Consider the following 15,686-nt stretch of genomic DNA (forward strand, 5'->3'; position numbering starts at 1 on the left):
CAATATACAGAACATTTATATCATAAAAAAAAATAAAAATGCAATATACAGAACATTTATATCATAAAAAAAAAATAAAAAGTGCTTGGATTGAGTAGTTGATCTTAATATCAAAGTGGACTGAATATAAAGCCTCATTGTCAAGTTGTTGTGTTTTGACATTATATAATGTAAAGCATACAACAATAAGTTTTATTTCTTGCTTCAGTTCCTGATTTATGACACTCAGATGATAACTGGTGGCAGGAAACATGAGCTTGACCCTGAGGAATATGTGTTTGGAGCCCTGCAGCTGTATCTTGACGTTGTATATTTGTTCCTTATCATTCTTTCCTTGTTTGGAAAGTCAAATTGACACTGTGTACTTTTTCTTTTTCATTCTTTCCTTGTTTGGAAGGTCAAATTGACACTGTGTACTTTTTCTGTATCATTCTTTCCTTGTTTGGAAAGTTGGCCACTGAACAGGGTATCAGATATTTTAACATAGATAAGAGTGTCCATAACTGAATTTCTGACTTTTAACTAGGTTTTAAAGGACAAAGTTTCTTTTTCTGTACATACCTTTTGTGAATTCAAGATGTTAGAATACATATTTCGTGTTTTAATACATGCCAGTTTTGTTAAACTTACATTGTGAATGTTGCATGAGTGGAATTCTGTGGTAGGAATTATTGTTTATTTTATAAAACGAAGTTATGTAATACTTATCTCATGGGGTGGGTGAACATGCATACAAAATAGTTATCCTGAGCAATATCTGATGAGTAACCTACTTATGTCCATATCTGCCTAGATTTTAATACATTGTGTCGGGGTTGTTTTCAAAATTATTGACAACTTTTCCATGTTCATGGATGAGGTGGCCTATATGGATGTGTACTGGACTTTTTTATGACATGATGTACATCTAGTCATGACAGTTGATCCATTTTATATTTAAAGGTAATTATGGACAGATTTGTTGAACAGAGTAAAAACCAAGATTAATCAGAAGTTTGATTGTCATAATCTGTCTGGCATTACTTGCCAGTTTGTCAAAATCTGTCTGGCAGTACTTTCCAGTTTGTCAAAATCTGTCTGGCATTACTTGCCAGTTTGTCAAAATCAGTCTGGTAATACTAGTCTATTTGTCAATATCAGTTTGGTAATGCCCACTTTTTGGTTAAATTTGGTCTTGTAATTCTTATCTGTTTGTCAACATCAGTTTGGTAATGCTTGCTGTTTGTTAAATTTGGTCTAGTACTTTATGCCTGTTTGTGAAAATCATTTAGTAATGCATTCTTTTTTTGTCAGAATCAATCTGGTAATACTTGGCTCTTTGTCAACATCAGTCTGGAAACTGTCAGTTGTCAGAATTTGTCTTCTATCCTGCAGAATTCTTGAGACAGTGTTTTGAAATAATGTAAGTTATTAGGTAAAACAAATGAGTAGTAAATTTTATGAACTGGGAATTGCACTATATATCTAGATACTATTGTAAATTTTGTGAAGTAGGAATTGCACTGTATATCTAGAAACTATTGCAAATTTAATGAACTAGGAATTGCACTATATACCTAGAGAATATTGCAGCCTTATTTTTTTGCAAGAAGAACCATTGCATTCATAAGACTAACAAAAAGAATATCACCCTATTGTCATGAAAACTGAATAATACAAAAAAAATTCTCCAATTATTCAATGTTACTTTATTTGGGTTGGTGGGTTGTGCTGTATTTCTTTCTAATGCTGTTCCATTAAAACGTAGCAGGTAAGGAAGGCACTTTTAAAGTGGGGTACTCACACATAGATGCAATTTAGAATTTTCTTTTCATTTTTTATGAATTCTGGTTTCATTGTACACTGGCATATATTTTCTTAAAACGGCCTTCCCTGGGTGGGTACCATGTATATTTTAATGGAACAGCCTTCAGTGTGCCATTGATATGGTGGAGGGAATAGATTTAAATGCCATGTGTATTAGGTACTTAAATCCAGATCACCCACAAAGACCACCAGATGACAAATGTTTAAAATATGACATTAATACCTACCTTGAGAGAGCATTTCTGCTGGCAAAAAATGGTCTCACAAGATTGGCATCTCTCAAAATATATCATTACACTTTATAACAATTTTATCTTTGCAGTACAAATATGGCCTGTGGATCGTAAAACACTTAAAGTTGAGTTTTACCATCATCCAACCAAAATGGTGTTAAAAATTAAAAATCTCTTCTGATTGGTTGAGCACAAATCTTAATTTTATATTGCAAATTTAAAATCTATTCTGATTGGTTGATCACAAATCTTAATTTTGTATTGCAAATTTAAAATCTTTTCTGATTGGTTGATCACAAATCTTAATTTAGTATTGCAAATTTAAAATCTCGTATGATTGGTTGATCACAAATCTTGATCTGCACTACCAGGAGATTATATAACAGAGTTTGGGTTTGAGATTGAATTTTCAAACTCAACCAATCAAAAGGTTTGTTTCAAAGTAAAGCACTTTTTACTGGGCTGACACATAATCTAACAATCAAACTTGAGCTCGAAAGTTTTATAACTCCAGACCAGACCTACTCTTTAACGATTGGTGTTCTTCCTTATCAGTGGTCTCTCAGGGTCAGATTAGTGTCATAAATATTAATCCTTGCCTTGGCTTGGAATCAAGCACTGATACAGTTGTTTGTAATTTGGAGAACATGAGTTAATCAGCTGTTCTTTCCCATTTTTTTAGCTTTAATAACATGATTGAGACAAATTGCACTCAGTATTCCAAAGGTCCATGGTTTGTACACAAACAGATGTATATTTATTTTGCAAATTATGACTTTTGTTGTTGTTTTTATAATTGTTAAATGCACCGAGACATTTTGCAGTTTCTATATTATGTTGCATTGCACATAGTTGAACCATAAATTGTTAATGTAATGAGTAAAAATATTCTACATTAATATGATTATTGTTATTATTATTTAATATTCTACATTATTTAGATTAATATTAAGTTTGTATGTTTGAACTATTGTTAGCAAAGTTAAATAGAGTGAAACCCCCAACTTCAGTTTGTTGATGAATTACATTGTGCTGTGTACCATATATATCATACTTAAATAAGTTATCAATTTGTTCCATATGAAATAATTATTTTTAGAAGTTATTATATATTTAATTTGGACTGGGGGGCAGAGAAGCCATTCTTTGGTATGTACATATAAATGTATACGAAAACTCTGCATCTTAAGTGCAAATTGAGTATTTGTATACACCAATCAACAATCAGTCTGGTTCTACCTAATATAGTATTTCCAAAAGGCCTGATTTCTGCATAAAATACATTAATCAGACATTGCATGTTTTTGGAAAGAAACTTTTATGTAGGCTTGAAAAATTAAACTGAAAATTCATACAAAGGTATTGACTTAATAATATACTTTAAATTAACACATGAATGGTTGTTTATAATTGCCTCAACTCATTGTGTGTGGGGTTAAAGGATTTGATTTCGTGGATAAAGAGTGATTTCCTTAGAAACAGTTAAGTCATTCTCTAAAAAGACAGATGAAAGAACAAATAAACACAATATTATTTGAAAAACTATAACTATGGGGGCCCAAAGTGGACTAGTGGTCTAAAGCGCTCACCATTTCGGATCATTGCCATCTCACTTCTGTCTGCGTGAGTTCAAGTCTTCGGCTTGGCCAATGTGGGTATGTGAGAAAGCTTGCCAGTAGCTTCTTTTGGGTCAGTGGTTCTTCCTGAGTGTTCCCAGGTTCTTCCTCCACCATTTATTACTGGCTGCCGTGTATAGCCTATATTGTGCTGATAAGTGCCATTAAACCCTGTGGAGATATATGTTTGATTAGAATAGCAAATCCCTCCACTCCTGTAACTTAAATGGTTATGTTCTAGTCAGTGGTTGGTACACAGCAGTACAAGCTACATATGTGCGTGTAATTTTACACAACAGTTTATCTTGTATGAGTGATTTGAAACTTTTGTTTGCATTTCTAAAATAAAACAAGATATGGGGATGCTCTGCAGCCAGTTCATTGGATGAGGGGATATGGCAGTAATTAAAACTGCTTCGACAATTTAGGTCATAAACTTTTTTAACAGGTATATGGAAGAGTTGATTGATCAGGCATTGTGGTCTATTGTTTTGGCTCAAATAGGAGGGTAAATTAATTGATGTATAAATTTGGGTGATAAACTTTTAACACATCTGCATTGTTTCATGGTTGGTTGAGATGGATAAGCACAGGATGCATTAAAGACAAACACAAAGAAGACTCAATGGCTTTATTGTTGAGTATTCAGTAATGATTAGATTAATAATCATAAGCTTGTTAAAGAGCTAATGTCTTTTAGAAAATGAGCACAAGTTTTTCCTTCTTGCAGCACATTTTGCCAAATCCTTTTTTATTTTGGCACTAAAGCTTCAAGAAATAGGTGGAATTATTGTAATATCTTGTGCCGAACCATGATTGCATTACATACAATTTGTGCCATAATGAAGCATTTTATTTGCTGAGTTTCATTGTAATATGAAAATTTATTTCATATCAACCTGATGTTTGGTTTTAAAAGAATGATATCTTTTAGTCATTTAGGAGTCCTTGTAGGGTCTTTACTCCTCTCTGTCTTTTGTTCGTCATATTTGCATATCAACATTACCACTGGTTTGTCACTGTTGTTCAGAAAGAAAAATGTACTGTAGCTGTTAAAATCGGGGCTTACAAACATTTAACCTCATTATATTGTAATACATTAAACTCTTTATAATAAAATGTAACAAAATAGAAGATACCACAAAGCACAAGAAAAGTCCCAATGTTTATCTTCAAATTTTCCCTCTGTCACAATCTAATTCATATATACAATTTTATTCTACTGGGGCTTCATTGCATGTTGAGTTTACTGTAAATCTTATGAATTTGGATGAAGAGTTAAAGAATTTCAAACAAATGCCGAATCATTGCAAGTTTTAATTATAGTGACATGCCAATCTGTATGAACTCTATATACATGTTTATAAATCCGGTCCAACTGCAAATTGCACGGGCACAGATAAGTCGTAACATGGTACAATGGCAGATCTGGGTCAATGCAGTTTGTTATGAGTAATCAGTAGAACAGACAACATAAAGCCTGATCTTCCAGTGCATCATGCAATGGCCGATCAGAGTGTGTGTTGTTTGGACTGGATTTCTGACCAAATTTATATACATGTAGCATGTAAATATAATAAGAATTCCATATTTTGCCACTGAATTAATGATTGAAAATTGTTTTAGAAAATACTTTAATTTGTGAGAGTTGTACCACCATGCTTTTAATATTTATGCAAATAAAATTTAGATACTTTCAAAAAATTTACAGAAGGATATCAGTACTTATTAATAGTGAGGAAAAAACCCCAGCATACTTGTAATAATGGATAGCTGTAACGATTTTTGTTTGTTTTTATGAAAATGAAGAAAAAAACATACTTGTAATAATGGGTAGCTGTAATGATTTTTGTTTGTTTTTATAAAATTTAAAAGAAAAACCATACTTGTAATAATGGATAGCTGTAACGATTTTTGTTTGTTTTTATGAAAATGAAGAAAAACAACATACTTGTAATATTGGGCAGCTGTAATGATTTTTTGTTTGTTTTGATGAAATGAAAAGAAAACACATGGAGACACAAATAGTGGAATATACATATAATCCAAATCTTTGTCTAAATACACTTCAACTTCCATTATGAGAGAGAGAGACTGAGTTTTGTGATACATGTTTGGAGTACTTTGCCTTGCTTTCATTTTTTTCTCAGGGAATAACACTGGCCAGAATACCTTCTTTGCTTTCAGGAACTTCTGCATTGCTCAATTTCCTTTCTTCCTATATTGTACTGTGCACTTTCATTGGTTTCTGCATTTTGCTGCAAGTGTAACTCTTAGCTGTGTTATTTTTTTATAGTTGCCATTTTTCCTGCTTCCATTGTATTAATCATTTTATCAATTTGTGGTTCAAAAAATAACAAAGTTTGTTTTAATTCTTGGAGCTTGTAAAAGTGCTCTTTTCTGATATACACAGTCCTTCATTTTTTGTCTGTCATAATATTTCCAAGGCTTGTTTGATTCATTTAAATGTTCTCTCTATGTATAAGTATCCAGTACTGTATATAATCGCATAAAAGTCTAGCCCAACTGCAAACTTCACAGACCCAGATCTGCCACTGAATAATGTGCGGGCAGATCTGGTTCAGTGTAGTTGATAGGAGTAATCAGAAGAACAAACAACATAGACCCAGATCTGCAGGTACATTATGCTACAGCAGATCAGGATCTTTGTTGGTTACAGTTCAACTCGACTTATAAACAAGTACATACGGTAAATACACGTATGTTATGGGGTCTTACATGTCTGTTTATCAACATTATCTTCATGGTTTTATTGTGAAATAATTGTATATACCTTATTAATTTTTATTACTGTTTAATTTTTAAGTTCTGACAATCAAGTTGCCGTAGATACTATTGATTTTATAGCATTTTTGTTTTGCACTGAATGACTTTGTCAGTATATACATGATTTCTTATGATTTTTTTTTTACTTTATCTTAAAATTCTGATTATTTCATAAAGCATAACCATATCAGTATTTGCATGTATTATTATTATTGTTTACTTGGTCCCGTAGAGCATGAAAAGTAGTGATTAAAAAAAAGAAAACTTTACCTCTTCAATTCGCAAATAAAAAGTATTAAATATAATCTTAAACGAAAATTACTAGATCATAGTAAAGTGTAAAAAAGATTGATCAGTAATTAAATTAATTAAAAAATTGTGTGTTTGAATAAAGGCATAAATCAGTGAATCCCTACAGATTAGCATTTGAAAGGATTTTCTGTTCACTTTTACCAGTTTTCAGAAAAGTCTGGGTGGGGGTGTAAATTTTGTTGTCATAGGACATTGCTGTATGACCTGTTTTATGAGATGATGGTGTAATGTTATTAAATATGAATGTTATATTTTTAATTGTTGACCAAATAAAACTACATTAGATGACAGGTATTAACAATAAATGGGATTATGTCTTTGCTGTACTTTCTCCACTTAAACACTCTTAACAAGATCATTGGCATTAGCTTTTTTTTTTGTCGCAGGGGCCCCGAGTGGTCTAAAGCGCACTCCGTTACAGATCACTGCCATCTCACCACTGTCTGCGTGGGTTTGAGTCTCGGATTCGGCCTATGTGGGTATGTGAGAAAGCTTGCCAGTAGCTTCTCGAGGGTCGGTGGTTCTTTCCGGGGATTTCCCGGGTTCTTCCTGCACCATTAATACTGGCCGCCATGTATAGCCTATCGTGTGCTGAAAAATGGCGATAAACTCTACAACAACAACAACAATTTTTGTCGCACGATGCAAGATGTATGATAAAATACCCAAATATGCACCCTTCTGTCTCAAAGATTATTGGAATGTATTACATTGCAGCAGAATTGTGAAGGAAACTGGAAAAACATTTTAGCAGTGTGAGAGATGATACCCAAGCTTTCCACATTGTAAATTTGATGTGCTAGATCTAAATTAGTTAATTTAATCCCAGCTGCTACACAGCCCTGGTAATCTTATACTGTTGAAAAATGCATTATACTAACTTACATTACAGGAAATGACGGTCATGCATTAATGAGAGCGTATGAATTTATTTTTAAGCTGCTTATTGTCATTGCAGCTTTTGGAAATATTCATTCAGTACGCAATGAGTTATCTGCTGGTAAAATGGTTACTGTAATCCTCCAATGAAAATGTAGGGCACATCTGTTTAAAATTTTGTCAGAAAATGTATCCATTTCTTTGGATCAGTTAAATTTCGAACTTGTATTTAATTTAAAATGTTTGGTGAGGAAAAAAGAATCACATTGCAGTTTTAGGTTTGTAAAATATGTTTTGCCCATAATAATTGTTTTTTTTTTTAAATTGCTACCATATAGGGTGTTCTGTATACGATTTACATGATGGTTCATTTCATTGACTAAATTGTAATAAGCCAATGCTATTTTAATTATGGTGTATTAAAAGATATCCAGCGATTGAAAATCGTATTTTTTTAATTAAGAACATGAATAATGATTTAAATGTAAATAAGCTTGTTTTTTTATAGTAGTTTAAATAACGCAAATTTTTAAATTAAAAGTTAGTCGAGTGTAATGTCGTTATTTTTCATTAATGTCCGAGAAATACTAGATAAAAGGCAAAGGATTCCTGTGTACAGAAACTGCTCATCTCTTGTAAATCAAAATGAGTCGTAGTATTCAGTACTCAGACTACTTTGATTACTCTGACGTTATATTTTTTTTTCTTTCATCAGCTAACAGTATTTTGAAATGCGAAATGGTGCAAAAATAGTGCGCCTTTGTGAAAAATAGCGTTCAACATGATATCCGCGTTTGTCTATGCACCACACTTTACCTTCCACTCTGACTTTGATATTAAGTAAGAAAACTTGGTATATTTATAAATTATCACCAGGAGTCGTGTCGTGTACCACATTGAAGGTTCTGTCTTCAAGGTCAAGGTCACAGTTCCATACGTTACGTTTTCATCGCCTTGTCATTCATTCAGTAATATTTTCAAAGTCATTTGAGACAAAGGAATGAAAGAATCGAAACTTGTACATGATCTCTAGAAGGTGCATATCATATCATAGGTATGTCATAAATGCGCAATGGAGTTTTTGTGAAACGAAATATGGAGAGAAATAGAATTATAACAATATTATATTTATTGTGTACAAAAACTACTCGTTATGTTGTGTGTGTGTGTGTGTGTGTGATTTGGATTTTTAATGTAGCTTTTACAATTTTTCAGTCATATCACTACAATTTCTGCAGTGTGACAGTTTATAGTGATGTCTAGCATTGGGCGTCATGCCGCAGACATGTAGCATGATGTCCCACCCAGTCACATTATCCTGACACCAGGCCGATCAGCCCTAACATTAACTCTTTATGCTGAGCGCCAAGCGAGGCAGATGTTAGTACCGTTTATGTAAGTCTTTCATATGGCTCGACCGGGGATCAAACCCACGACCTCCCGCATCCAAGGCGGACGCTCTAACCACTAGGCCACCGGAGCGGTTACTCGTTACGTAAATTTAATGCAAATGCGAAATGGAATCGTCATAAACTATACCTTTTTTCTTAATTTGTCAAACTATTTAATGCTATTTTAATTCAAACTTCATGCAACTATTAGATTTTATGTTTTTGTTATGTGACTTGAACGTCGATATATCATGTGACTCAAGTGGTTAAAAGTTTGTCATATGATGATCATGTTTTAACAACGCACCAATTTATTAAATAAGAATAAAAGACTATTGTCTCAATATGCCCCATATTAAAGATGTAAGGTCGTTATTAATGGGTAACTCCTTGCAGTCAGTTGAGGGAAATGAGATATTCAAGGCGGACCATAAGTACATACTTACCAATAAAAGATCTTCCTGGTCAAGCTGAAGTTTGTATGTGTGTGTGTGTGTGTGTTAAAACTTTTTCAGTCATATCGCTATGATGTGGAAGCTTATAGAGATGTTTGGGTCTGGGGCATCTTGCTGCAGACATTTAGCATCATGTCCCTCCCAGTCATATTATCCTTACGTCAGGCCGACCAGTCCTAATACTTACCTGTTAATCCTGAGCACCAAGCGAGGCAGTTGCTAGTGCCATTTCTGAAAGTCTTTGGCTCAGTCGGGGTTCAAACCCGCGACCTCCCCCATCCGATGCGGACGATCTAACCACTTAGGCCGCCGGAGCGGTCCCAGCTGAAGTTACAAGTACCTTATCTAGACCTCGTGTTTAATATATCCACCCCAACTCCATCAATGTAAGCATCTTTATTCTTTTATTTTCTTTAACATTAGTTGATTTGCAATAAACTAGTAAAACTTGTTTGCTGTACCTACTTATTAATTGCCCTCGGACATTATAACAATATTTATTGTATAATTTTCTTTTAATGCCTCATTATCATGTTTCAATGTTTGCAGTAATATGCTTTCATTAATCACATCAGTTGCATTATAAGAGAAATTATTGTTATTTAGGAAATAGTGTGAAAGAAAATTATTCTTGTCGCTAAATCCTCTATATCTCTTGTTTGATTTTTTGTGATTTCCATGACATCTTCAAATAAAGACTCTTTAAACCAAATTACTAGATGGACGGATTTATTTTAGATTATAACACAGATTGCTTACAACACTATCAAGGAATGGGTCCATTTGTAATTTTGGCTCATTGTTGAACCATTATGATAGCCACATCACGTGACAGTCCAATTCAGAATATTGGCTTTGATCATCAAGATCTCAAATGAGTTTAGTCAGAAGTGAGATCTGTTCACATATTAATGATGCATTCTTGCATGTGATTGGCTGATCTTGTTACTTTGATCAAAAGTTCTGGTATGAACCCAATCATGAGCGTCTTAACAGTGTAATCTTGTATCTGATTGGCTGACGTCATAGTTCTCATATGTTCTGGATCAAGCTTGCAACATAGGTTCATATCATCGAGATCTCGGTAAAGTTTGATTATTGGTGAGATGATATGATGGGCGTTAATAAGTCCTTGAATCTGAGAGTAGAGTTTGTTACCACTCAGGAAACTATATTTATGATTTGCCTAGTAGTTAGAGTGTCCGCCTCGGAAGCTGGAGGTCGTGGGTTCGAACCCCGACCGAGTCATACCAAAGACTTACAAAAAAGGTACTAACAGCTGCCTCGCTGGGCGCTCAGCATTAAGAGCTCAGTGTTAGGACTGGTCGGCCTGGTGTTAGGATAATGTGACTGGGTGGGACATCATGCTACATGTCTGCGGCATGATGCCCCAGTGCTAGACATCACTATAAAATGTCACACTGCATACATCGTAGCGACATGACTGAAAAATTGTTAAAGCTACGTTAAAAATCCAAACATCACACATACATACATACATGCATACATACATACATGCATACATACAAGACATCAAAATACTGGCTGCGTATTTACTTCCATTAATTCAATATATGTCCAATTGAAATTAAACTTGAATTTAATAGCTCTGTAAATGTGTATAAAATGTTGGTAGGGATAGGTGTTGCAGCTGTGCAGTGGGACAGTTCGGGTCAACTGAATTACAACGAACAAGTTAGAATAACCAAGACTTTAAACATACATTACCCTGAGGAGACAATCCGTGTAACATAGCGACAAGGTTGCACGCGGCTAGGAAGACGACACGCGTTGGCATGGTGATCATATTAGCTTTAAGCGATCAAAATATTTGTAGTGATGGAACGTGCTTGTTGTTGTGTTTAATGCCATTTATCAGCACACATAAAACAAAAATTATAACGAACATATTACTTTCAAAATGCAACAATTATGTTGAGGTAAACGAATTTGTTTAAAATCCTTTTTGGAAATACCCCGTTCACATTAACATATGCATGCTATCGAAAATTAAATGGTCGTCTCGATTATAAGTAGCTCCACATTTTGTTTTGTTTCAGGAGAGCTTCGTACCCAGACATACCATAAAATACATTTTATGTTTTCTTCTTTAGTTTCATCATACGTGTCCATATTGTATTATGAAGCTTAACAATTAACGTCAGATTGTGGATTTACAGTCCACCTGCGTCCTCCACGTGCTGAATTAATGGTGCAAGGTTCGGAGTTCTTACAGTTCAAATTAAAGCACGCTAGAAAGTCCTCTTTATTAGATTTGGTACTTTGCGTCAGGGTGTTTTGGTACTGCGTTTTGTTAATTCTTTAATTAGAAGTGTTCTTCCCTTGTTGGACATTCTTTCCCATGCTTACATAACGAGGTGTACCGAAGGAACCGAATACTGTCACCGAGTAGATTAGCCAACATATATAATTGCTCATATCCCAGGGTGCAAAACAATCGGATTACGTTTAGGTTTCGTCGCTGAATGCGAAATGGACATAGAACACAATTAATTTTACTATATGTTCTCTACATTTGTTTCTCAGTACTGACCTTTCCACTGTGTGACAATCAATACAAATCATACGTTAATCTAAAATACCTTCAAAGATGAATTCATGGTGAAGTTCTTGTCAAAGGTTGACCTGCTCTTTTTTGAGATGATGGACTGTCAACAGAGCAGCATGTAAAACAGAACACAGTTTTCACTTTCGGATCATCACCAAGGCCTTATTACTCACTCTGCACTGCGACCGAAATACACACAGACAACAACACCCTGAGCTCATATTCTCAAGAATAAACAATTACTTTTAAATCCCTACCAAAAATGCATAAATATAACTCTTCTATCACCACCAAAATGAGAGGAAAAATTGTTCTAAAAATAGACTAGAATTACATTTGGGTACTGAACTGGAAGTACTAATTGTGACCCGATTCCAGCTGCAAGTATTGGCAGAGCATCCTCTATGGTGCTGTGGTGCTTACTTTAAACTGAAAGTAAAACTCTAACCGCCGATGGAAGTGTTATAAGTAGACTCAATTTATTTTATTTTCGTAAAATATAGATCAATAACTTCTTTTAAAAGAGAAAAACAGTTTTATTTCCCTTTAAATGTGTTTAATTGCTTAAATGTTATGAATTGATCACGAACGATTACAATAATCTTATGATTAGAACTTTTCATGTATGTCTGACAGTATCCAAACCGTGAATCCATATGTTTCCATTTCAGAATTAATACTGAATGTTGCCCAATGTATAATTATTTTATAAATTTATTAAGTGTTCTAGGACTTTAACTTTATTACAGAAATCAGCAAGTTTAGTAAAATCGACAAATCCTTTATTTCTATAAGTTAAAAGTTGGTAATTTAAGAGACGCTTACATTATTGTGAATTAAATCCCAGGAAATCCTAAAAGTCATCTCTCATGTTTTTAAACAAATTCCAATAGTGATAGTAATTCCAATCGTAATAGTAATTCCAATCGTAATATTAATTTCAATAGTAATAGTAATTCCAAAAGTAATTCCAAACGAATTCCAATAGTTTTGAATGATCTGATGTAGCAATACTCTTAAATGTTCTAATGTACCACAATGATACAATCCAGAATGTATTTTAATCAATTCTCTATAATCCCAAAATATTGTAGTATTCTTTTAGTCCAAAAGGTCAATGCGCTTTGTATAAGTCCAGTTAGTAATTCCCAATAAATAATTCCTCTAAACATATATCTGAACAAAACAGCATAGGATTCCACAGACTGATTTACACACACACACACACACACACACACACACACACACACAAGAGTTTTATGTAATTCCATTGAGTCATAAACACGGTTAGGCCTTAAACTCTACTTTTAGTATAAACTTTCTTTACTAATTACACTCATGACAAAAGTCCCTTTAGGCAAAATCTCCATCCCCTCCCTCCATCACAAATTTAAGTTTAAAAGCATGATATAGATATACATAATATACAAATGTAACAAATAATACCAGACTTAAAAATTTGGTACGTTGAAATTGTTATTTTGTTTTTATTATTTTTATTAAATAATAGTTAGAAGGAAGCAACATAGAAACGACTGCACATTTCTTAACTTGCAGAATATTGTTTGATTATACATTTGTCAGTTATCTACAAATAATAAAATAAATATAATATAGTATTAATTCCACTGCCATGGGACAATGCAATTTTCATTATATGCAGAAGTACAGAAAGAGAAAATACCAGGCTGATGTATGTATAAAGAAGTTGCGGGCTCAGCCCAGTATCTGAGTATGTATTTCTAACACACCAAAACAAAAAGCGGTGGTTCTCCTCTCTCTCTATCTCTCTGTATATATACATATTTGTGTGTGATTAACAATCTGTTGATAAATATATTGCAGCAATGTTTGCAGTGTGGCAGTTTATAGTGATGTCTAGGACTGGGGCATCGTGCCGCAGACATGTATCACGATGTCCTTCCCAGTCACATTATCCTGACACCAGGCTGATCAGACCTAACACTAACCTCTTAATGCTGAGCTCCAAGCGAGGGAGCTGCTTCAACCATTTTTTATAAGTCTTTGGTATGACTCTGCAGGGATTCGAACCCTCAATCTCCCGCATCCGAGGCGGACGGTCTAACCACTTAGGCCACCGGAGCGGTCCATGCAACAGGTAATGCATCAGGTAAAGCGGTGTGTGCTGATCCACAGCCATAGAGGTTAAATGCGTCTTTGGCGTATGTGATTTCCCATGTCTTCTTTGCGCCAGGTAATAGTAGTGCACAACATGTTAAGACTGTGCAAGATAGTAAAATGGAAGGCACAGATTCTGTTGTGAGAAAACCAGATTGTAACACTTTCACTGAGTTTTCGACCCCAAACATGCACGCACTCACAACCTTTGAGCCCATCGAACGCACGTGTAACTTACTCGAAGGTGCTGCTACAATGATGAAAGTCTTGAGCCATGTTTGCGAGTGCAGCATGTCGTCTCTCAGATAAGATGCCACATCATGCAAATCAGACTAACTCACGTAATATCAAACCAGCTACATATAATGCAACTGATTCCTGGCTATATTATAAGTTTCATTCCCAGGCACGTGCCCACCATACTTGTTGGAGTAGTGAGCGAAAAGGTATGTATCTCGCCGTTTCCACGCGACTCCAACCAAGCTACTCTAGTACTGGGGCATCATGCCGCACACATGTATCACGATGTTCCTCCCAGTCACATTATCCTGACACCAGGCTGACCAGTCCTAACACTAACCTCTGAAGAATTATCCATTTAGCCTATCCAACAGAAACAGGCGATTTAACTAAAGTTTTGGCCAAACAATGTTTTGTTGACGCATTGGTAGATTTGGATATGCGCATTCGCAGTAAACAGGCACTGCCGAAAAGTTTAAATCAGTGGTTCACAAACCTTTTCGGGCCACCGCCCCCTTGGTTATCCTCAGCGCCCTACTAACTTACCCGTAACAAGCATTATTCAGCATTAGTTCCCCCCCCCCACCACGTTATCCCACCGCCCCCAAGAGGGCTGTACCGCCCACTTTGGGAACAACTGGTTTAAATGATGCAATATACCAAACCGTGGAATTGGAAGACTTTGATCTGGCAGAAAAAGAGCAAAGGTGATCGTAGCTACTATCGTCAGTTAGGAGTCGATACATTAGAACAGAAAGAAATGTCAGAATCGGCGGCGATGGAGCATATGCTAGTTACGCTGGAAAGATGATCGGAGATTTCCAATAGTATATATAAAGAATAAAAAAGGACCAAATACTCCGTATAGGAAAAATACTTTAAAACTGGTTCAGCTAGACAAAATCAGGTTCCAAGCGTGATTCTCTAACATACCAAAAAGCGGTATTTTTAATATTAAATCATATACATGTAGTAGTAGTATTTTTGAAGGTATATTTGTTTATGTAAATATGACAATAAAATTGTACTGAAAAAAAAAAATCACCCCCCCCCCGGTATTATTTATGCTTATGTACACATGTTAAATTTGTCCATTCAGCTTTATTTCATCATTGTGCTCCTTATGGAATATGTATACACTTACAACATAACGTGGGGGCCCCGAGTGGCCGAGTGGTCTAAAGCGCTCACCGTTCCGGATCACTGCCATCTCACCTCTGTCTGCGTGGGTTCGAGTCCAAGGCTCGGCTAGCGTGGGT

The 15,686-nt window shown here is 34.9% G+C and overlaps 1 protein-coding gene across 2 annotated transcripts in view; it reads left to right on the top strand.

Annotated features, from left to right (window-relative positions):
- The window catches only part of LOC149791768 (protein lifeguard 2-like), an 85,568-nt gene extending 75,638 nt beyond the window's left edge, over nt 1-9,930 (top strand). For both annotated transcript variants that reach the window (XM_089970269.1, XM_089970270.1), the window contains exon 12: nt 209-9,930. In XM_089970269.1, coding sequence (XP_089826395.1) covers nt 209-355 — 147 coding nt within the window. In that variant the 3' untranslated portion in view covers nt 356-9,930. The remainder of the gene's footprint in view (nt 1-208) is intronic.
- Nucleotides 9,931-15,686: the final 5,756 nt, after the last annotated feature.

The sequence above is a fragment of the Sinohyriopsis cumingii genome, chromosome 9 (genome assembly GCF_028554795.1).
Source record: "Sinohyriopsis cumingii isolate HCF-2022 chromosome 9, ASM2855479v2, whole genome shotgun sequence".
Lineage (NCBI taxonomy): Eukaryota > Metazoa > Mollusca > Bivalvia > Unionida > Unionidae > Sinohyriopsis > Sinohyriopsis cumingii.